At 47.1% G+C, this 21,845-nt stretch overlaps 1 protein-coding gene across 1 annotated transcript; it reads left to right on the top strand.

Annotated features, from left to right (window-relative positions):
* The first annotated feature begins 12,741 nt into the window (after positions 1-12,741).
* Positions 12,742-18,777, top strand: LOC135388305 (mucin-2-like). Its single transcript, XM_064617767.1, has 4 exons — positions 12,742-12,975; positions 15,676-15,725; positions 16,189-16,278; positions 16,630-18,777. The coding sequence occupies exons 1-4, from the start codon at positions 12,921-12,923 to the stop codon at positions 18,493-18,495; spliced, it is 2,061 nt and encodes a 686-aa protein (XP_064473837.1). The 5' UTR covers positions 12,742-12,920; the 3' UTR covers positions 18,496-18,777.
* The last annotated feature ends 3,068 nt before the right edge of the window (positions 18,778-21,845 follow it).

Genomic DNA, 21,845 nt, shown 5'->3' with positions numbered 1-21,845 from the left:
ACAACTTTATTGCGAATGGGGAGTTTCATCGCCAGGGGCGATACTCTACCACATTGCTGGTGGTGATGCGGGGAATGAAATAATGAGCCCATTCACAATAAGGATCGAAGTCCTATGGCATCCAGAAAGGATTTTGCTTATTTACGTATCAAAATTCTGCTATCGAACAAACAACTTTATTTTTAAGATGGGGAATGGGGGGTTTCAACACACCTATGGATATTTCAACACTTGTGCGCTTTTCTGGATTTTTGGAAACGTGGAATTATTTTCAATGAGCATTGGCACCCATTTTGCTGTGTCGCTTTTGCTCGAAATTTCCTAATTGAAAAGTTCATTAATGAACTTTGTTATCTGTCATCTACAAGTCAAACCGGGACTTTTCATTTTTCGCAAAAGTTAAATGAACTTACAGGCGAGAAATTAGTTTTATTTTTCATCGTAATCTCCAGCTGGCACTAATGCACTTGTCCCAGCGTTTCACGAGAGCTTGGATGCCAGCAGCGTAGAAATCCATACCGGCGCGTAGCAGCCATGATCGGACCACATTCTTGACCTCGTCGTCGCCGCTGAAGTGGCGGCCCTTAAGGAACGCCTTCAGTTGCCCGAAGAGATGGAAATCGCTGGGGGCGAGGTCTGGAATGTAAGGGGGATGTGGCAGCAATTCCCAGCCAGGTTCCTGTAAGGTGCGTGTTGTACCACTGGGCAGAAAATCAACATTGAACAATGCCAACCTTGTCCCAGAAAACCGTGGCCATGACCTTACCCGCAGACGAGGTGCTTCGGAACTTCTTGGTACCTGGCGAGCCCGGATGCTTCCACTGTTTTGATGCGCATTTTGACTCAGGAGTGAAATGGTGCACCCACGTTTCATCGCACGTGATGATTCGATCAAGGAAAGGCTGACCTTCAGTGTCGAAACGGTACCTTAGCTCTTGGGAGATTTCCAGTCTGCTCTGCCGGCCAAACACGGAGAGCTGCCTCGGGACCCAACGGGCACTAACTTTCCGAAACTGGAGGTGTTCATGAATGATGGTGTTCAACGTTCCCACAGAAAGGTCCGTCTTTCGAGCCAGTTCGAGACATGTTATCCGTCGGTCCTTGAGGATCAGGAGCTCCACAAGTTGGATGTTCTCAGGAACTGGGCTCTGAGCCGCCCCGACCGGGATCGTCCTGCACTGATGTTTGGCCGTCCCGGAAGCGTTTGCACCACTCAAACACTTTGCTGCGGCTAAGTGTATCGTGGCCATACTGACCCTGAAGTCCTGTGAATTTCAGATGACTTTTCGCCTTCATTCACGAGAAACTTCATGACAATTCGCTGTTCGATGTGCGCGCTCACCTCGTTGTCGGCCATCTTGTTTGGACCACCACGTGGTGAACGCGAAGGCCTGTCGCGTGTGAAAATGACGAATAAGAAGTAGCGAGAGCCATTTGTACACTCAGGAGACAGAAAGTTCCGGTTTGACTTGAACACCCCTCGTAGTAGCTAGGCATTCTCTTTGAAGATGTCCACCCGACCGTCGATTGGTTTATTTATTTATTTATTTATTTATTTACCCTCAGGGTTCTTCATTACAGAGGGGAGTGGGTAATATATTGAAAATAGACATACACATATGTTATACAAAAAACAAGAACAAGAAATGCAGTTGATCAAAATGCAGGTTTCATGGACAAATAAGCACATGTATCAAAACAGGTATCAAATACTATATTCGCTAAGTGCATTGTTGAAATGAGTGATAGAGCTGATGGTGGAAACAGAAGAAGGAAGGTGGTTCCACCTACGTGCTGTGCGCGGGATAAACGAATCAGCCAGTGTGTTAGTTGCAGCTATGGGAACAAACACTTTGTGAGAATGATCTACTCGCAAGGATATATAATGTGCAGAGGAAAGAAGTTCGTTTTTTAGCGACATGTTGTGATAATAAATTTTATGAAACAGAGAAATGCTAGAAAAGACGCGTCGGGACTGTAATGATTGTAATGATAAATGATTCTTCATTAGTGTCACGCTGGATGTTCGATGGTAGTTGCAGAGAATGAATCGCGCGGCTCGGTTCTGCACTTGCTCCAATGCGTTAATCAGCGTACGATTACTAGGGCTCCATACAGCTGAAGCATACTCAAGATGGGGTCTAATCAGCGACTTGTACAAGTTTAGTTTAAGGCTACTAGGGACACGAGAGAAGTTACGTTTAAGGTTGGTTGATTGATTTGTAAAAGAAAAAAAATGAAGATGATAACCCGACCGTCGACGTCTGTGCTGCTCTCATATCTTATAAAAATTCGGTAAAGGATAAAAAAAACGCCCTGTGTATGATAATAAGGATCCTCAGTCGCACCTCGTATCGGATTTGTAGAGCGCATAGCGCAACCAGCGACACTGTTCAGAAGTAAGAAATGTGGACCGTGAAAAAAATCGTCGGTGAGTTTTGAGAGTAGCGGTACCGGTAACGTCGCCGGATCGCGCTACGATATATTTGTAGAAGAGTTGAGTGTTAGGCATGTTGGTACATCTAGCCTCAAGAGCGCAGACACACACGGACACAGTGAGAAGTGTGTTAGTATACGGCCTCCGTGGCTCTGTTGGAAAAAGAGATCAGCTTCTTGAGATCACGCAACATGTACGTAGCACCATGTGGCGGTTTTGTATAAGTGTTTATGCGCTTTATGCTGTACTCTCCTAAAAAGCTTCACCACATAGCACGCTGAAGGCCAACCATTGTACCAAGTGATACACTGTTAAAACAGAACTTCACCACATAGCACGCTCCTAGCCAGCCATCATAGCGAATGATATCATTCTGTGTCATGATTTGTTCAAAACAGGGAGGAAGCGCCTATCTGGGACAAGATAATCTGTCCCAGATACGCGCCTCCTCCCGTTTTCAACAAATCATGACACAGAATGATATCATTCGGAATGATGGTTGGCTAGGAGCGTGCGATGTGGCGAAGTTCTGTTTTAATAGTGTACCTCTTTTACTCTTCATTTGCGGAAAGCGAGGGGCGTACACCTTTTTGTGACAATTAACATTTCGGCATAAGTGTCACAAAAAGGCGTACGCCTCCCGTTTACAACAAATCCAGGGAGAGAACGATGCCACTCGGGATGATGGTTGGCTAAGAGCGTGCCCTGTGGTGAAGTTCATTTTTAAGAGTGTATAGTTCTTTCTCTAGTAAACTGTTGTAAGCAGCGTTCGTGTGTTTCGTCTCCCTTTGTCCGTGTGTTTCCGCGCTTTAGAGTCTAAATGTATCTGTACTGTAAATACTTGTCGCGCTGCCAGTTTAAAAAGGCAGCATGATTACTGCCTCGCTACCGAAGAAAACTAGCTATTACAGTAACGCCATTACTCGTAAAGGCGTTACGTATACGTATAGTGATAACGGTACCTTTCTGCGGAATGGTTGGCCTCCAGCATGTTATGGGGTGAGGTTCTGTTTTTACAGTGCACGTGTCGGCGTATTGGCCTTGTGCATCTCGATCGTCTCGCCACTCTCAGCTCCTAATGGCGACGAGCGGAACTTGTTGTGTGACACTCCCTCACGTCTTGGTTTGGAGCCGTGCCTTGTCCAAGTGATATCTTCTGCGCCCTTCTTTCGGTATCTGGGATAAGTCCTTGCTCAATAAGCAGTTACATATATTTAGGAATTTATTTCTCCGATGACATGTCATAAAATTTTCGTATTGATTACATATGCGGAAAAGCCTTACGAACCGAAGGATCACCGAAGGAACCGCAAACAAAGACGCCGAAGACCTGTGTCGCGGCAACCAGCCTCTACGCCTGCCGCCGAGAAGCAGCTTGCCTGAAAGGACAGTCACTTCCCACCACTACCCCCCCCCCCCCCCCCCCACGACATTGTGCAAGCACCACCGAACTCTGCACGCAAGAGCTGCACGGAAGCGACCCACTCCCAGGTAGCCCGCCGTTCAACTCCCGCTTCATCGTCTTGCGCTCCAGCTGACATGCAATCAGTGATAATCTGCTGCTTTTCGTGGCGCTAAAGGCCATAGTCTCTGCGTGCCCCGAGTGTAAGGCGCTCACTGAAGTCCAATCGATCCTACAAGTTGAAAACGCAATCGCCCCCTTACTGCCAACCGAGCCGGTTGGGCGCTAAGCCCCGGCTGTGTGACGGCATCGCTCCCTGGACGGCGAAACGGCGGTCCCAACAATAGTGCAGTATCAGACGACAACAACCTTCCAGTGGAATGCAAGAGGCCTTCAATCCAAAATATCAGACTTTCGCCAGTTTGCGTGGCGGCACAAGTTCCCCCTCATGTGCATCTCGGAATGCGGGCTCCGAGCGGATTTCCGTCTGTCGAATTACATCACATATGTCTCACAACCAAGTGGAACAAAAAGTCGGGCAGCCATCTTCGTCCGCTCGGACATACCGGCTGTGCAGAGGAACATTGTGGCAACGAGCGAAGGGGAATACGTCTGCTGCTCGATTCGAGTGGGCTCCCGGGACTTCACAGTCGTCTCCCTCTACATACCACCCTCTGTCCCCTATGATGTGAGCGACCTTTGTGAGACCGATGTGAGAACATCCTAGACAGTGTTCCTACGCCATATGTCTTATGTGGAGACTTTAACGCCCATCATACCATCTGGGGCATCGCGCGGTCCGACTCGCGAGGACAGCGGCTTGCTGCGCTGTTCGAAGAGAGGAACCTCCACGTCCTTAACGACGGTTCCCCGACCTTTGTACAGTCACCAGACAGATCGTCGTGCATGGACCTGACGGTTGTGTCTGCTTCGGTTGCGCGGCACTTCACCTGGAATGTTGGCGCTGATAGGCTTGGCAGTGAGCATGCCCAGGTGTTAATCAACATTCGCGGAGCACCTGGGACACAGCACAAGCGCGCAGTCAAGAGGACCGACTGGCAACGCTGCAGGGCTGCCGTCGATTCCACCTTCCCAGACCCCGTACTTGGGAACGCCAACCACGGCGACTTCTGTCGCTTGGTGGTCGGCGCCACATACTGTGCCACAAGAGTCTTTCACCTTCCCAGCAAGTTCTTAGCGGTCGACGCGGAGTACGCCAGACTACGTGCGGTCCGGAGGAGAGCAGAGAGGCGGGCCCGCATATCTCGCAGAGGCTCGCACGCATCTCTTGGCCCATATGCTGGAAGCGCGACGGATACAGAAAGCCGTCCATAGACCCATCTGTAAATTGGCCAGAAATCACTGGAGGAACTTTGCTTCCTCCCTATCTCCGCGAACACCTCTGTTCAGAATATGGATGGTACTCAGAGGACTAGCCGAACCTGTTACCCAAAGAGACCCGTTCCGATCACTCTCCGTGGCCACAGGACCCTCCGAATTACAGCTGGCAGAGGAGTACCGCGGCAGACTTACGTCCCAACCCCCCGACGGCTCAGCGTCAGCTCGTGACATCCCGGTTGTTCCGGAACCACCAACTGAGCCCTCTCTGGATCAACCGTTCTCGAAACTGGGAACTGGAATCGGCTTTGCGTCACTCACCAATGCACACATCCCCCGGGGCAGACCTTGTTACCTACAAGGCTCTCCACAACCTCCCGCTGCTGGCCGACAGCTGCTTTTACGGATACTCAACGAGTCTTGGTGCGCTGGCGCTGTGCCCCAGGAGTGGAAGATGGCGGTTGTTCCCATCCTGAAACCCGGAAAATCACTTCACGACATAGACTCCTTTCGGCCGATAGCCCTCACTAGCTGTGTGGCGAAGATCATGGAGCGCATGATTCACGCAGCTGGTACTTTGAAACCACGAGGTACTTCCCCGAAGCCATGGCGGGCTTTCAGCAGGGAAGATCGTCCATCGACAACGTGGTTGATGTCCTGTCCCAACTCACAGCCGCTGTTTTCCTGGACGTCATGAAAGCCTATGACAGCGTCCTCCACAGCGCGGTTGTCGCAACGCTGCAAGAGTCGGGTGTCGGGGCCCGCATGACGGCGTGGATCCGCGACTTCCTGTCGAATCGGACTCTATTTGTACGCACCACGCAAGGTGACACAGCCCCGTTCCCTGTCCATCGCGGCGTACCGCAAGGCAGTGTGTTAAGTACGCTCCTATTCAACCTCATCATGGCTTCACTCCCGACGCACTTGTCTGAGCATACCAACATTACGATTTACGCTGACGACATTTGCATATGGACTTGACGCACAAACGTGCGTGTCTTCAGCATAACCCCCATTTCTATGAATTGGTACGCCTAGATAAAAATAATCCTTTACAATGCCTGCGTACGGCCCCAATTTGGCAACTTGAAAGGCCACGAACGAATTATGGGACTCAACTAATAACCTACACTCTCCCAAAACTGCTAAACACTTATAATCAAGTAAATTTTGTAGAAATGAACACCAAGTACATCAGGCTCCTTCTCCTTAATTCTAATTCTAATCAATAGGTTGTCCATTTGTTTTGTTTTGTTTCTTTTCTTCTTTTTTTTTGTTGGTATTCATGCAGTAATACAACTGTAAAAAAAGAGAGAAAAAGTGGAAAAAAAGTGTCACATGTTGCAAATTGTACAATATGTACTTTTTTTCTTTTTTCTTTTTTTTTTTTCTCATTTCCGCTGCTTGATATGTTACTGTGTTATGTATCTACTTGTTCCCCGTGGATGAGTGGTATAAGTACTGTAAACTAAGAGTGCATTGACCATGTGAATGTAATGTCTCTTTGAATTTTCATTTTGTTTGTAACTTTTTATCTGCTGTCTGGAGGACAGGGCCTGGGGCTTGTCAAGCTACGTCGGTAGCTTTTTTCCCAGTGCTCTGGGTTCATTTATAGGACCGAATAAAGTTGAAGTTGAAGTTGCAGTTGACTTCTGCCATGCGGCGTGACGCCATTCAACATCGCCTACAAGACGCCCTGAACACCATCGTGTTATACCTGGCCGATAGGGGACTACGTGTCTCCCCGAGCAAGATAGACGGTATGGCGTTTACCGGGCGGTCATTCGCCCGCTACCCTTCTTCATGTCTCTGGAACCCCTCTCCAATTCGTGCCGCACTGCAAATATCTCAGCGTAATCATTGACAAACGCCTGTCATGGTCCCACCACATCAAGGCACTCTCGGTAAAGACGTCCAACTTTGCGAACGTCCTGCGACTGGTTTCTGGGCTGTCGTGGGGTCCGTCTTGTGACGACCTGCGCGGAGTACACCACTCCCTCGTGTTAGGCCTGCTGCGCTACAGCTTCCCGGTGTTGCACGGCCTGAGTAGGACTGGCGAGCGTGAGCTCCTCAATATCCAGGCCCGCAGCCTTCGAGTGTGTCTGGGCTTGCCAAAGACGGCCGAAACATACTCAGTCCTTGCGGAGTGAACCACCGGAGTGAATTGGAATATGTTTAAAACTATGGTTCATAACTTAACCAATAAATATATCCCTTTGCGCATTATCACCTGTAATCCTCGAGCAGCTTGGTACAATAACAATTTAAAACGTTTGTCCAATCGTAAGAAGCGTCTGTATCGTGCAGCTAAGCGCTCTCAATCTTCTGCACACTGGCAATCATATAAGGAAGCGAACACTGCTTACTTAGCCGCCCTAAAGCTCGCCAAGACTAATTTTTTCCAACATTCCTTGCCATCCATGCTTACCAGCGACCCCCGCAAATTTTGGCGTCTGGTCAGCCCAGCGAAAATCAGTCGTATTGCACTCGCTGACTCGAATGGATCATTTGTGCCGGACTCCGAGTGTTCATCCATGCTAAATATGTTTTTTTCCAATAATTTTGTTCTAACTACTACATCTTCACTCCCTCTCCTACGAACATATGACTATTTTCCAATGGAGCCCATAATCGTTGAACCTTGTGGCATCATCAAGCTAATCAGTAATCTGAAGGTTTCGTCAAGCTGTGGTTTTGATGGAATCAATACGAAGTTTTTGAAGAGCACTGCACAATACACGTCAGTCATACTTTCCAAACTGTTCCAGCAGTCACTCAATACGCATACAATTCCTAATGATTGGAAAGTCGGGAAGGTGGTTCCAATACACAAATCTGGGAGTAAATCTTCGCCATCTAATTATCTTCCTATTTCCCTCACCAGCATCCCCTGCAAATTGTTAGAACACGTTTTATTCTCACATTTAGCGTCTTTTCTTGAAACAAACTCGTTTTTCTCATGACGAAAACCCGAGACTGGGAAAAAGACGAGAAACAGACGACACAACACAAAGTCTCAACGCTTTTTACGCTCAATATCTTTTTAACCATTTTATCTGTATCGTTTTTCTCTCATGCTCAACATGGGTTTCGCAAAAAAATTTCCTGTGAAACACAACTTCTTTCACTCACAAACTTCACCTAATTTTGGATCGTAATTCATCTGCTGACTGTATATTTCTCGATTTCTCTAAAGCCTTTGATAAAGTATGTCATAAACTTCTATTACTTAAACTAAGTAAATTAAATGTTGACCATAATCTTCTCTCTTGGTTGCATTATTACCTGTCTAACCGTTCACAGTACGTCACAGCTAACGGCTATGACTCCACGCCTAGCCCAGTCCACTCAGGTGTCCCACAAGGTTCCGTCCTTGGTCCCCTTTTGTTTTTAATCTATATCAACGATCTACCTAACTGCGTTTCCTGTAACATTCATTTATTCGCGGATGATTGTGTAATTTTTCGTCGAATCACTAATCCTAACGATATTTTTTTGTTGCAACAAGATTTAACTGCTATCTCTGAATGGTGTGACACTTGGTTAATGCAATTAAATATTACTAAATGTAAAGTCTTGCGCATATCTCGAACAAATATGTTGCCTCCTTCTACTTACTATCTTAACGATATTACTCTTGAAAATGTTTCATCATACAAGTACCTTGGTCTTCATATAACTTCAACTCTATCCTGGTCGTTTCACATAAAGAGCATAATTAACAACGCAAACCGCATGTTAGGCTACCTTCGTCGCAACTTCTCTTCAGCCCCCCTATCCCTAAAAACATATTGCTCTATAAGTCTCTTGTGCGTTCAAAATTAGAATACTCCGCCACCATATGGGATCCTAGCTCAGCGACACTAATTAATGCAATCGAACTTGTCCAAAATAATTCTGCGCGTTTCATTACTGGTAATTATTCTCGCACAGCGAGTATTGATTGATTTTAAAAGAAAAAAATGGAGATGGTAGTCTCGAGCCACTCGGGACTGGCTACTCCAGGACGCGTTATTAATAAAAGAAAGGGGAACTACACTAACCTCGACGCTTTGAAACGCTTTGAAAGAATAAATTAGAACATCATCACCGAGCTTGTCACCAAAAGCGAAGTCTCAAGGCACTAAAAACAAAGAGTGTCACAATGTGTCAAACAGGTCCGTCGAGACGAGAAATTGCACAAGGGCGCGCATGGCAGGTATGAGCTGATTTGCTGGCCAGCACCCAAGAACCTTTTCGGTGGAGTATGGCCGATTATCCAGGCGAGACAGGGACGACACAAGGGTACATCGGTGTGCACTGTACCTCGGGCAGTCTTGGAGTATATGATCCACGTCCTCAACTACATCACACAGACTGCAGTTGGGGGACGGGACCATGCCGAGCTTAAACAAAAGTCGTCCACTGTATGGCACGTTGAGGCGAAGCCTGTAGATGAGCGACGTGATGGGTCGAGGAAGCGCTGACGGCATATAAAAACGGAGATCTGGGTCCACCCTGCACAGCGAGTATTAGTACGATAAAAAACACTCTTGCCTTACCTTCCCTTGCCTCACGTCGTAAAATTTTTCGTTTATCTTTACTTCACAAACTTTACTATGACCTGCCTGGTTTGCGTGGTGAACTTCTACCTCCGCCCACTTACATTTCATCTCGGATTGATCATCAACATAAGATAGGCCTAACGTCATACCACACCAACACGTGCCTGCAGTCTTTCGTCCCCCGCACATCTGCTGAGTGGAACCACCTTCCTAGTGACATCATGCACATTCGCGATCACTCCCGATTTCGCTCTGCATTATGTTCCTTTTTTTGACTCACAATAACACCACTTAGTGTCATATCAACCTGTACATCTTAATATAACCTCTCACAACTCACTAGCTTTTGTATTATACACTTCATCATCAATTTGTTACATTTTAATTTAGCATCTTGATTTACTGACCTTTGTTCACTGTTGTTTATTACTGTTTTGTATTTTCTTTTCCCACTACCTTCTGTAATGCCCAACGGGCCTTGAGGGTAAAATAAATAAATAAATAAATAAAGAATGACACGCCTTCCGTTGTCGCACGTCAGCTTGCGCTGGAGCACCTCTCCACGCTAAATGACCAGCGGTATAGCTGTTTACACCGACGGGTCGGTCGTACCTGGCAGAGCGAGCGCAGCATTTTATGTGCCCCACGAGGCCATCGAGCGCACCTTTACACTTGCAAACGAGACGTCATCCACGGAGGCTGAACTCTTTGCCGTGTACGCGGCACTTGAGCACATTTCCATCTCGCTACAGGGAAACTGGTCCATCTTTACGGATAGTAAGGCAGCGTTAGAGGTTATCAGCTCACACGGATCCCAGACGATCAACGACCTCCACGCAATGACCATCTCGTCATACAACTCCGTTCTCGCCTCCGGTCATACCGTCTGGCTCCAGTGGGTTCCCAGCCACATGGACCTCCCTGGGAATACCCGTGCCGACGCTGCTGCAAGGCGCGCGCATAGCTGTGACAGCCCCATCGCAAACCTACCCCTCACGGCATCAGCTTGCCTCCTTCAAATTCGTCGTTGGTCTGCCTCTGAAACCCGCTACTCACTTCATTGCAGACGCTATTCGATGCAACACATTTTTTCAAGCCATTGACCCCGTGACGCAACCTTACCCCACCCAACACCTTACCAGGGCCGAGGAAATCCTCCTCATCGCCTCCGCCTTAACGTCGCCTACGCTCCGTCACTCCTGCACAAGATGGGCAGATGCGGCAACGCAAACTGCGATGCCTGCGGCGCCATCGCTGACGTAGCCCACCTCCTGCTAACGTGCCCCACGTTCTCGGCGCCCCGTGCCGCCCTCGCCCGACGCCTGCAAGCCTTGGGCCACCACCCCCTCTCGCTCGCTACACTCTTCGGGCCTGTCCCGCGCCCTGTGCAAATGGATGTTACCAAGGCACTCTTCGAGTACCTCAAGGACACCGAAATGATGACCACCCTCTGAAGCACAGTCGGCAAGCCTCGCCGTCCGCAGCACATCGTTGCCATCGCGGCTTCTCCCGCACCTGTTTTTTTTTAAGGAGTAGCAAGCCGGCACTTGCCTGGCCGACATCTCCTTTTGTGTGAATAAACATATACCCCCCCCCCTCCCCCTTGGTCTCCTAAGTCGTAAGCTATACTTGGCATCTCCCGAAATTAAGTTAAGCGCGTACGAAACTGTTATTCGTCCGAAATTAGAGTACTCATCTATGATTTGGAGTTCATTCCTGGAGTATGTGATTGGAAAGCTAGAAAGTATACACAATAAGTCTATACTATTTATCTTTAATACGCGTGATAATTCTAACTGCATTACGGCGTTAAAACAACAAAATAACATCGCACTTCTTGAGAATAGACGCTTGATCAAACGTTTGTCATCCGTGCATAAATTATTCCACACAGAGTCCACTTATTTAGGGCCGGCATGCTTTATCTCTGGCCGTATTGATCATGTCTTTAAATCACAGTTGACATTTGGATCTACCGAGTACCTTTTCAACTCTCCTTTACAATGTGGTATACGAGAATGGAATAGCTTATCTTCTCATATTGCTTCTGTAATCAATCATGATGAATTTGTTACCTTGTGTGAATTTGAGCATTTGTTTAGCGCCCGAATATACACTCTTAAAAATGAGCTTCACCTCATGGCACGCTCCTAGCCAACCATCATCTCAAATGATATCGTTATCTGCCCTGATTTGTTGAAAACGAGAGGCGTACGCCTTTTTTGTGACAATTATGAAGAGCATAAGTGTCACAAAAAAGACGTACGCCTCCCGTTTTCAACAAATCAGGGCAGATAACGATATCATTCGAGATGATGGTTGGCTAGGTGCGTGCTATGCGATGAAGTTCATTTTTAAGAGTGTAGGTTATAAGTGTACACTCTTAAAAATGAACTTCACCGCATAGCACGCTCCTAGCTAACCATCATCTCAAATGATATCGTTATCTGCCCTGATTTGTTGAAAACGGGAGGCGTACGCCTTTTCTGTGACAATTATGAACAGCATAAGTGTCACAAAAAAGGCGTACGCCTCCCGCTTTCAACAAATCAGGGCAGATAACGACATCATTCGAGATTATTGTTGGCTAGGAGCGTGCTATGCGGTGAAGTTCATTTTTAAGAGTGTAGGCTATAACCGCAGCACAGAATGATCACGCCAATTACATGTTGCGTCTTTGGCTATGAAAAACCGTTGTAAAACGTAGTGTGTAGTCTGTAAAAGTGGCATTGAGCCGTATATGGTGAATTAGCGAAGCTCATGACGAAATACATGACGTGGCAATCCTAACAAGTAGCATGATATGCAACACAAAGAGTGAACCTTATCGTTTAGTCATGTTTCTTCATTTGACGCTGGCATAGCCCATCAGTGCATACTGAGAACTGATGAGGAAGTTTTGCGTACGTGGTGACACACCATGTTAGTCCAACAGGCTTATCTGAAACGCGTTGCGATCAATTGTTCCTCCATAGTGGTACTCATCAATTCCAGGAGAAGCCATTCTCTTTCAAAAAGCGAGATGCGACGCTGCATGATAAGCCCTGTCTGGCCGGAACTGGGGACGGCGGCAAAAAAATGTTATAAGGAAAGGTGCTCCGGAACAGTACGTGACCTACAGTGAGTGTTGCGGCGTCGCCGCGAACAACTGGTACTGTGAATACCGATATCATTCCGCCCTGGTGCTTACGCCATCAATATGAAAACCAGCCTCAATCCGCTTATCCTTCTGGTGGTAGCTTGCATTGCAATTGGTAAGTCCTTACAGTCCTTCAGCTTTATTGTGCTTTAGGCAATAACTTAAGGGAGCAATAAGGTGGCATTTGACGTGGCTCGATTCGACAAGCTGTCCACTGGGAGGCGCTGGAAAATGGAAAATATTTTCGCAGCAGCTGTGGAACAAATAAAAAAAAACAGCCGTGGAAAGCAGCCGCGGGCGGCCGACACGATCCTCGTGTAGCGTAGAGTGCAGTTCCCATGCCTGTTCCCTTCTATGTTTCCTTCTTCTCAGCTCACGTGCCGCATATACGTGCTTGAGCTGCGCAGCTCTACGTCAGCAGTTAAGTGCCCGGCGGCCACGTTACTACATGACGTACCCTCGATCTCCGATACGCTCTTTTCACGAGTGGATGATTTTTTTAAACGTGTGCGGAGCAGGGGCCTCGGGCGCGCTCTGTAGTGTTCTTTTAACTCCCGAGTGTTCCTTTAACTGTGTGTAAAACGCAGAAAAATATATCAAGATCGAGCTCAATTCCTATAGGTAGGGAAGCAGGACGTCGTGCATCGCCATGTGACAGCTCCGACACGAGGTCATTTACAGGCATGTAGTGTCATGCTCTAGCAATAACGAAGACCTAATAATACGGATAAGAGTACAGTAAATGCGTCTGTCGTCCGCACTGCGATATTTGCTGGTTCTGGCGGTGGTTGCTGCTGTGGGGGCAAGACATGGTCTTGTACAGGTCAATTGTTAGTCGGCTTGCACGAATATTAATACTCAAATTATTAGCCAGCTTCCGCAGATCGTTGCTATAACGTCATCGAGGAGATTTGCATCTACCGGAACCAATCAGAAACATTGTGTGACGCAGAATATTATCCGTTGGTTGCAGTGCATCTGGTTATTCGAACTTTCGAAGGCCACGTTGTTAGCAGTTGGTTAAAACCTCCACTAACAATCCAGTTATCTGGTTCAACGCTTCGGTGTGAGTGAAGTTGAATGCATTCGTAAAGAATCCAACGGTCGTGTCCTCGGATTACCCTCGATACTGTCAAAATAATGATTTTCGCGACGGCCTCAGTTTCCAAAATTTCGCGATCGTCATTTTTGTGCGAATTCAGAGTTCCGCGAAATATTGTTGAGAGTGGCAGAAAATAGTACGTATTTTGCAAAGATTGAGATTGAGGGCCGAGCGTTGGTGGGCTGGATTTGACCATGGACCAAGCAATTTTTACAAAGATATGGGGCAAGAGACCAGCTGATTGAGTCTCGGAAAGTGTGGTTCGGGAAGGTTAGGAAGAAGAATGTGCTCTAGAACTTCCAAGTCACCGCAATGACGACATCTGGGAGGATAAACTAGTCTCAACAAGTAACGCCATAAGCAAAAGTGATCGCCATACATTTCTCCGCATCAAACAAAACCAGCCGGATGGAGCTAGATAAGTAGCCATAAATTATCGCACACATACGTCGGTTAGTGACAACTAATAATCTCTAAAGTACGTGACGCCCACTTAGAAAACCCAAGTGATATAGATCTAATAAAATAATATCACAATGCACGAGTCGAAAGCCAGTAAAACGCGCAGATCACATGGTAGCAACTGTCAAAAACAACAACAACAACAACCACTTTATTGTGAGATGATGAATGGAGAATTTCATCGCCAGGGGCGATACTCTACCCCATTGCTGGTGGTGATGCTGGGAATTAAATAATGAGCCTTACGTATAATTTATTTTGCAAACCAACGTAAAATAGAGTTTTTACTGCACCAGCAGTACTGTCCCACTTCATTTTCTTTTGCGAAACCCGCGGGGAGGATATATTTATTGGAACAAAGAAAAAAAGAAAAGGGGGAAAGGTCAGCCAAACGGGACGTCGGCTTACTATTCCGCAAAGGAAAAATAAAAATAAATAAGATTTTAATAAAATAAATAAAACGAAAAGAAAAGAATTAAGAAATAAATGATAAACTAGCAAACGGTAAAACAAGGATGAGATAGATTAAAGACAAAGATGACTTAGCTGAGGTTAATGCGTTGAGGGTGATGGGTGAGGGTGGGGCACAGGAGAATGAGATGGCACGAGGAAAGTACAGTGCGGTCCTTGGAAAATGCGAGTCATATTTGACATTACGTTTTTATCATCCACCTTAAAGTTACTAGCAACCTTTTGTAGGCAGAAGGCATGCAACGAAGACACTAGGATGCTGCCAAATCCTGTCTCAAGTACGTGATATCAAAAGCCGTTTCAAAAGACTAGCGTGACTCAGTAATCATCGCGTTTCCGGAAACTGTATCATGAACGTCTTCCGATGTACAAGTAGTGCTCCATGGTAAATAAGCGTGGGCACAGGGCGAACGCAAGTAGTACTTGTAGTAAAACTCGCCGCCTATACATTTTTGAGTCTCATCTCATTTGCGCCGGAACTTGACCATATTCGAAACAGTTTGTACGCACATTGCGAGAATATCAAGGACGAATATAATCGGTCTATTATTTATATCGTTGATGTACCCGCCCTCCGTATTCGTGTGCAGAAATGTTTTGGCAAGATTACACTATAGATACCTAAAACAAGAAGACAATGGTCCCGACGCGTGCAGCACCGGCTACTCCATTGCCGACGTTATCTGCATTCTACTGAGTTGTAATCTCAGCACTTCAGCGCACAGTAACCGTCTGTTTATTAGCCGTTATCCTACTAATTCCATGTGCTCTTCATTTTAGGACCAGGTGTCGATGGAATAACATGCGAACCGGCATTTGCCGCAAGATGGGTATGTGGAGTACTTTAACTTACCCATAAATCCTCTCAGTATGTCATGATCGAGTACATTCTACTCGGGCTTCGTAAAAGGAAAAAAAAAAAAAAAAAAGACGTCCAAACTCTGGCGCGGGATTGATCGTGATTGGCCACGTAGTTGGTCACACTCCACCAGGGGGGTTGAAAGATGCCATACACTCTTAGAAATGAACTTCACCGCATAGCACGCTCCTAGCCAACCATGATCTCGAATGATGTCTTATCTGCCCTCATTTGTTGAAAATGGGATGCGTACGACTTTTTTGTGACACTTATGAACAAATCGGGGCAGATAACAGCATAATTCGAGATACGGTTGGCTTGGAGCGTGCTATGCGGTGAAGTTCATTTTTGAGAGTGTAGTTTTCTGTAGCACTGTTACCTATGCAGGAAAAGACAGAGCAAATTATTAGACGTGTTTTCTTTTCGTTTCTTAGTTTCCTGGCGGCCGGGCGCTGCATTGCCATTACCGATGTGCATGGTCCATACGAAACTACGGACTAGAAGAGGATGGCACACCATGTATCGTAAGTACAACATCCTTTGAAATAGTTAATATTATTAATAGGGACTGTTAGAGATCGTTGATAACGTCAAAGTGAATCTGCCGTGCCTATACCGGAACCATGCTATAAACTCTACCAAGGTAGCCCGCCAACACTGTCGGCTTCAAACGGCGATTTTAACTTGTTGGCTGTGACACTTTTTGTACAGATGGCAGCTTCGGCACCTGTAATAATTATGGGCGTTGGACGTGGAAAGGGGTATTCTTGTGTGGGCCACTAGCACTCACAGTAGCAAGCATCCGTACCGTTCAGCATATCAGCAGGGAACGGTGCCGCCAAACACAAACGTCTAACTCACGTTCTGCCTTGCAGATTACGTTTAGTAGCTATGGAGTGTGCCACAAGGGACATTGCGTGAAGAATCCGCCTCCTACACCAGCACCACCGGTTCCCGAGGACGCGACCACCCGTGTGCCAAGTACAGCGAGAACGGACACTAGGACAACGGTGGTGTCCTCAACGAGCACAACCACGGGTCCACGATCACCTTCTGTTGCAGTCACGCCGGGTAACAGCTATACGACCGCGGAATTTACATCAACTGGGACGGGAAGGGTAACAGCGACGAGACAGTCTACAAGCGCTTCTACAGACACGCACGGTGACCAGATTACGACCACCACGACACCTACAGTTTCACAGCCCAAAGAATATACACCTACACGAAGGCAAAGGGTAACAGTTACAAGACACTCTACAAGCTCTTCTACAGACACGCACGATGACCAGATTACGACCACCACGACACCTGCAGTTTCACAGCCCAAAGAATACACACCTACACGAAGGCAAAGGGTAACAGTGACAAGACAGCCTACAAGCACTTCTACAGCCACGCCCGGTGACCAGATTACGACCACCACGACACCTGCAGTTTCACAGCCCAAAGAATACACACCTACACGAAGGCAAAGGGTAACAGTGACAAGACAGCCTACAAGCACTTCTATAGCCACGCCCGGTGACCAGATTACGACCACCACGACACCTGCAGTTTCACAGCCCAAAGAATACACACCTACACGAAGGCAAAGGGTAACAGTGACAAGCCACTCTACAAGCTCTTCTACAGACACGCACGGTGAACAGATTACGACCACCACGACACCTGCAGTTTCACAGCCCAAAGAATACACAGCTACACGAAGGCAAAGGGTAACAGTGACAAGACACTCTACAAGCACTTCTACAGCCACGCCCGGTGACCAGATTACGACCACCACGACACCTGCAGTTTCACAGCCCAAAGAATACACACCTACACGAAGGCAAAGGGTAACAGTGACAAGACAGCCTACAAGCACTTCTATAGCCACGCCCGGTGACCAGATTACGATCACCACGACACCTGCAGTTTCACAGCCCAAAGAATACACACCTACACGAAGGCAAAGGGTAACAGTGACAAGCCACTCTACAAGCTCTTCTACAGACACGCACGGTGAACAGATTACGACCACCACGACACCTGCAGTTTCACAGCCCAAAGAATACACAGCTACACGAAGGCAAAGGGTAACAGTGACAAGACACTCTACAAGCTCTTCTACAGACACGCATGGTGACCAGATTGCGAGCACCACGACACCTGCGGTTTCACAGCCCAAAGAATACACACCTACACGAAGGCAAAGGGTAACAGTGACAAGACAGCCTACAAGCAGTTCTACAGACACGCCCGGTGACCAGATTACGACCACCACGGCACCTGCAGTTTCACAGCACCAAGATTATACACCTACTACAAGACAATGGGTAACAGCGAGAAGACAGCACACAAGTACTAGATTGCCGGTAGAAGGAGCCACATCTGAGGCACAATTCACGAGCACGCGATCACCTAAATGGCCGAAGTACCCTGGATTCCAATTCACCACCCAGGAAACAACTTCACGCGGCCCAGATGGCACGACGAGCTATTATGACGATGGCAACTCCGACAAGCAAACACTTCCAACGAGATACGGTCCCCGGCCCACGCGGAAGCAGGTAGAAATCACTACACGTGACGCAGACGGCACGACGAACTATTATGACGATGACAACTCCAACAAGCGAACACTTTCAACGATCCTCGGTACTCGATCTACGCAAAAGCTGGTCGAGTCCAGTACAGAGCGGGCAATTAGTTCAGGCAAAGCCTACACTGGCGAACACTATCGAGACTTCGTTTTTTAATGGAAACTTTTTTTTATATGTTTCGCGCCCAAATGGATCAGAGAAAGCTGTCTTCCTACATAAGTGCATGGCATGAGACTGATGTACATTTGTTTGTGCAGGAGATTTCTCGCTCGTCTACACGTTACACATTTACATTATATGGAATTTACATTTTTTGTGTTTTTTTTTTCGCTGTAGCAAGTCATGAAAGTACGTGCATGCATCGTGAATGGCGCGATTTCGCAAATAAATTTCGCAAATAATAATAATTTCGCAAATAAATAATTTCGCAATTGATAATTCGCGATATTACACGTGTTATTGTTGTTCAACAGCGAATTAAGCGTCTAAGAAGTTATTTCACATGTTTGGTCTATTTGTGTTTCGTCATTCGTAGCAGAAAAGTTCCAAGGCAGGGATGTTTTTAACGGTGTTCATCCGATGATGTTGATTTCATCGTAAAGCGTGTGCGTACATTTACGCTCCGAGAAAACACATGGGAGCTACAGCAGAGAGGCACACCTCCGTCAGCGGAGAATGTGGCACTCACATTGAAAAGTGGGGCATATGAAAAGATGGCGGGCACCAGGTAGGCCAGGAAACCGATCCACATTATTTTCTAACGTGAATATTTTACGTGCTTGCGTTAAAAGCATGCAAATTCGCTCTAAGCATGTCGTCTCCCACACTTGCTCTCGTAACCTGATTAGTGTGCAAGACAGCACCTTGAGACATGTGGGAGCACTACGTTGTGACCCGGAAACGCACAGCGCCAGCCCAAACCAATCACAGACGTCTTCAGATTTGTGGGCGGACCCATGTTGACTTGTACACAAGTACTCGGATACAACATTGCACTCTTAAAACAGGTGAGGTAGTAATGTCGAAATAGGCTTGTCGTTGTTCTCGCGCTAGCCGGCATCGTCACGAACATAGACATCTTACGGAGAAAGGCTTGAAGGAAAGGCGGGGAGGAGAATCGGAGGAGAGCAAATGACTTGAACGGGGCTCTTTCCTCTCTCAATGTAGACGCCTGGAGGCAGCCATATTCAATCAGCCAAAGGAACGTCGCCTATTTTTAACCCGTGAAAACAGGCGGAATTCCGAAAACTCTTGGCTCCGCTGCTTCTGTTGTCTACATATTTTGTCACTGTCCGCTCCTGTGCAGGCTCATAGCCAAGGCTGGTCGAGGCAGCGCCGCTGGCAGTGTGGGGTGCTGTGGTCATCCTGTAGACGAATAATCGCAGTTGTCTGGCGACGTAAAGCCGCGAATTATTATTATGTGGACGAATGTGGTGACGGCGTCCCCACGTGACGTCCGTGTCCTGTCTGTGTTTTCGCCCTATTTCAGGGTTTCAGTAATGCATTACGGCTGTGTTTTACTGTTCGAAAAACCTTTTATGTTTAGAGCATCTATTACTGGCTGTTTTTTTTTTCTTTTGCATCCGGTACGTATACTTCCTCAACTCCCGATACAACTGTTAGGTGTAATGTACATGGACGTTTGGTGCGTGTACCCTTTATCTGTTTCATATTTGAGCACAAGCCTTGTTTTCTAAGAATTACCCGGGCAGCACACCAACATTGGCCAAATCTGGGCTGCCAGGTTAGTCATTATTGGATCAACATGAAAAGTGCAACGAGGCTTCCATCCAGGCAGCACACCAATATTGGTCCAACATTGGACCAATGTGGGCTACCACGTTGGCCAATATTGATCCCATATGGGCTGCCTATATTGGCAAGCCCATTTTGCGCCAATTTTTCCATGATAACGCCAATGATGAGTCCGTGAAATAATAACCCATCATCCGGTATAGTATCCACCACTAACAGTGATATTACTTCTCTCGTCGTTTTCGTTTTTTCCCCCGAAGATCTTCTAATTGATGCACGTTGCATCGCGTTACAAAAACAACACTCATTCGCCCTAAAAACGAAGAACAGCTGCAGTGCCCGTCTTGCTGAAGGATCCAGACAGTCGTGTTGCCAACTGTAGGGTAGGACAAGCGCAAGTCTTGCCCACATCACGTTTCAAAAATAATACTGCCCTCACCCTGAAACAGTTTATCCCACAGAGCTACCTCCCTCAGAATTCTTCATTGGGTACAATATTGTGTGATGCCTGGTGTTCCTATTAACTGCGTTATGCTATCCGCTAAGTTTAGCGGCGGAGCAGGGTGCTGTCGCGATAACGCTGACTCATTCAATATGGCGCTCCCCTCGTCCCTACGTCCCAGTTTCGGAGGTTTCCTTCAAGATTTCTATGGTTACGACTACAGACAAAAAAGACAAAAAGAGGGAACTTCACCATATAGCACACTCTTAGCGAACCACATCCCGAATGTTAAGGTTGTGCCCCCTGATTGATAAAAACGGGAGGCGTACGCCTTTTGGTGACACTTAGGTAGTTGTGTTAATTGTCTGCTAAAGGCAGCGCTGAGGTTTGTGAACGTCGGCTCGTCCCCGGGACCCGAGAAAATCACTTATGCCGCACTGCGAAACCTTGACTGGCCGTCACTCCTATCTGTCCTTCATGCGTATAATACACCTTGGCAACACGGATCTCTACAATCTAGCTGGAAGGAAGCATTAGTTCTTCCCTTCCTGAAACCAGGCAAGCCCCCAAAGCCATATCTTCATTCGTCCTGTGAGCCTGACAGGCTGTATGGTAAAACTGATGAAGATAATGCTTTTGCATCGTCTCGGCTGGTGGCTCGAAGAACAAGGTGTGTTTCCCCAGGAAACGGCTGGATTTCGTCGCGACGGAAACTCCATTGATCCCGTTCTCGACATAGACAAGACAGCCCAACATGCTCGCTGATCGACGGTTCCTCGTATCGGTTTTCCTGGACACCAAGCGCGCATACGATACCGTCTTGCACATTTTTGTGTGCTGCACGCCTTGCACATTTTTGGTGTATCCGGTCGACTCTTCAGCTGGCTCCGACACTCCTTACGGGTGGAACTGTCCTTGTCCGTACATCCCAAAGCCAAAGCCCCAAGCATCCTGTTGATCCAGGTGTCCCGCAAGGAAGCACCCCACACCTGCATATGTTTCGTGATGACCCGAGCGAACATGGTCTCAGTTCACCACATCAATATCATCAGCAATCATTTGTCAGACCATAAAGCCAACATAGCTACTGTGTAAATAGAGTCGTGCCGGTGTATCACACACGTCTCGTAGGCATTTGAAACGCTTTGTCCTCCCTTCGTACAATGAGAATCCTACGCGCTGCCATGCAAGAAATACAGAAACCAGTTTGAAACGTGTCGAAAACTATGTCCATTGTCCTTAATAACCTTCCCGCAAACATGTCACAAACGTTTTGCAAACAACTTTGTAGGCCGTCACGGTAAGTGTA

This window comes from Ornithodoros turicata, chromosome 3 (assembly GCF_037126465.1).
Source record: "Ornithodoros turicata isolate Travis chromosome 3, ASM3712646v1, whole genome shotgun sequence".
Taxonomy (NCBI): Eukaryota; Metazoa; Arthropoda; class Arachnida; order Ixodida; family Argasidae; genus Ornithodoros; species Ornithodoros turicata.
The sequence above is the reverse complement of the archived record's forward strand: the minus strand, read 5'-3'. Positions and strand labels throughout refer to the sequence as shown.

Bases quoted from the DNA above. Each gene is read 5' to 3' on its own strand.
- LOC135388305 (XM_064617767.1), top strand. From the start codon at position 12,921: ATGAAAACCAGCCTCAATCCGCTTATCCTTCTGGTGGTAGCTTGCATT. The intron at 12,976-15,675 runs GTAAGTCCTTAC...TCTTCATTTTAG, and splicing joins GGTAGCTTGCATTGCAATTG to GACCAGGTGTCGATGGAATA. The intron at 16,279-16,629 runs GTAAGTACAACA...TCTGCCTTGCAG, and splicing joins AGGATGGCACACCATGTATC to ATTACGTTTAGTAGCTATGG.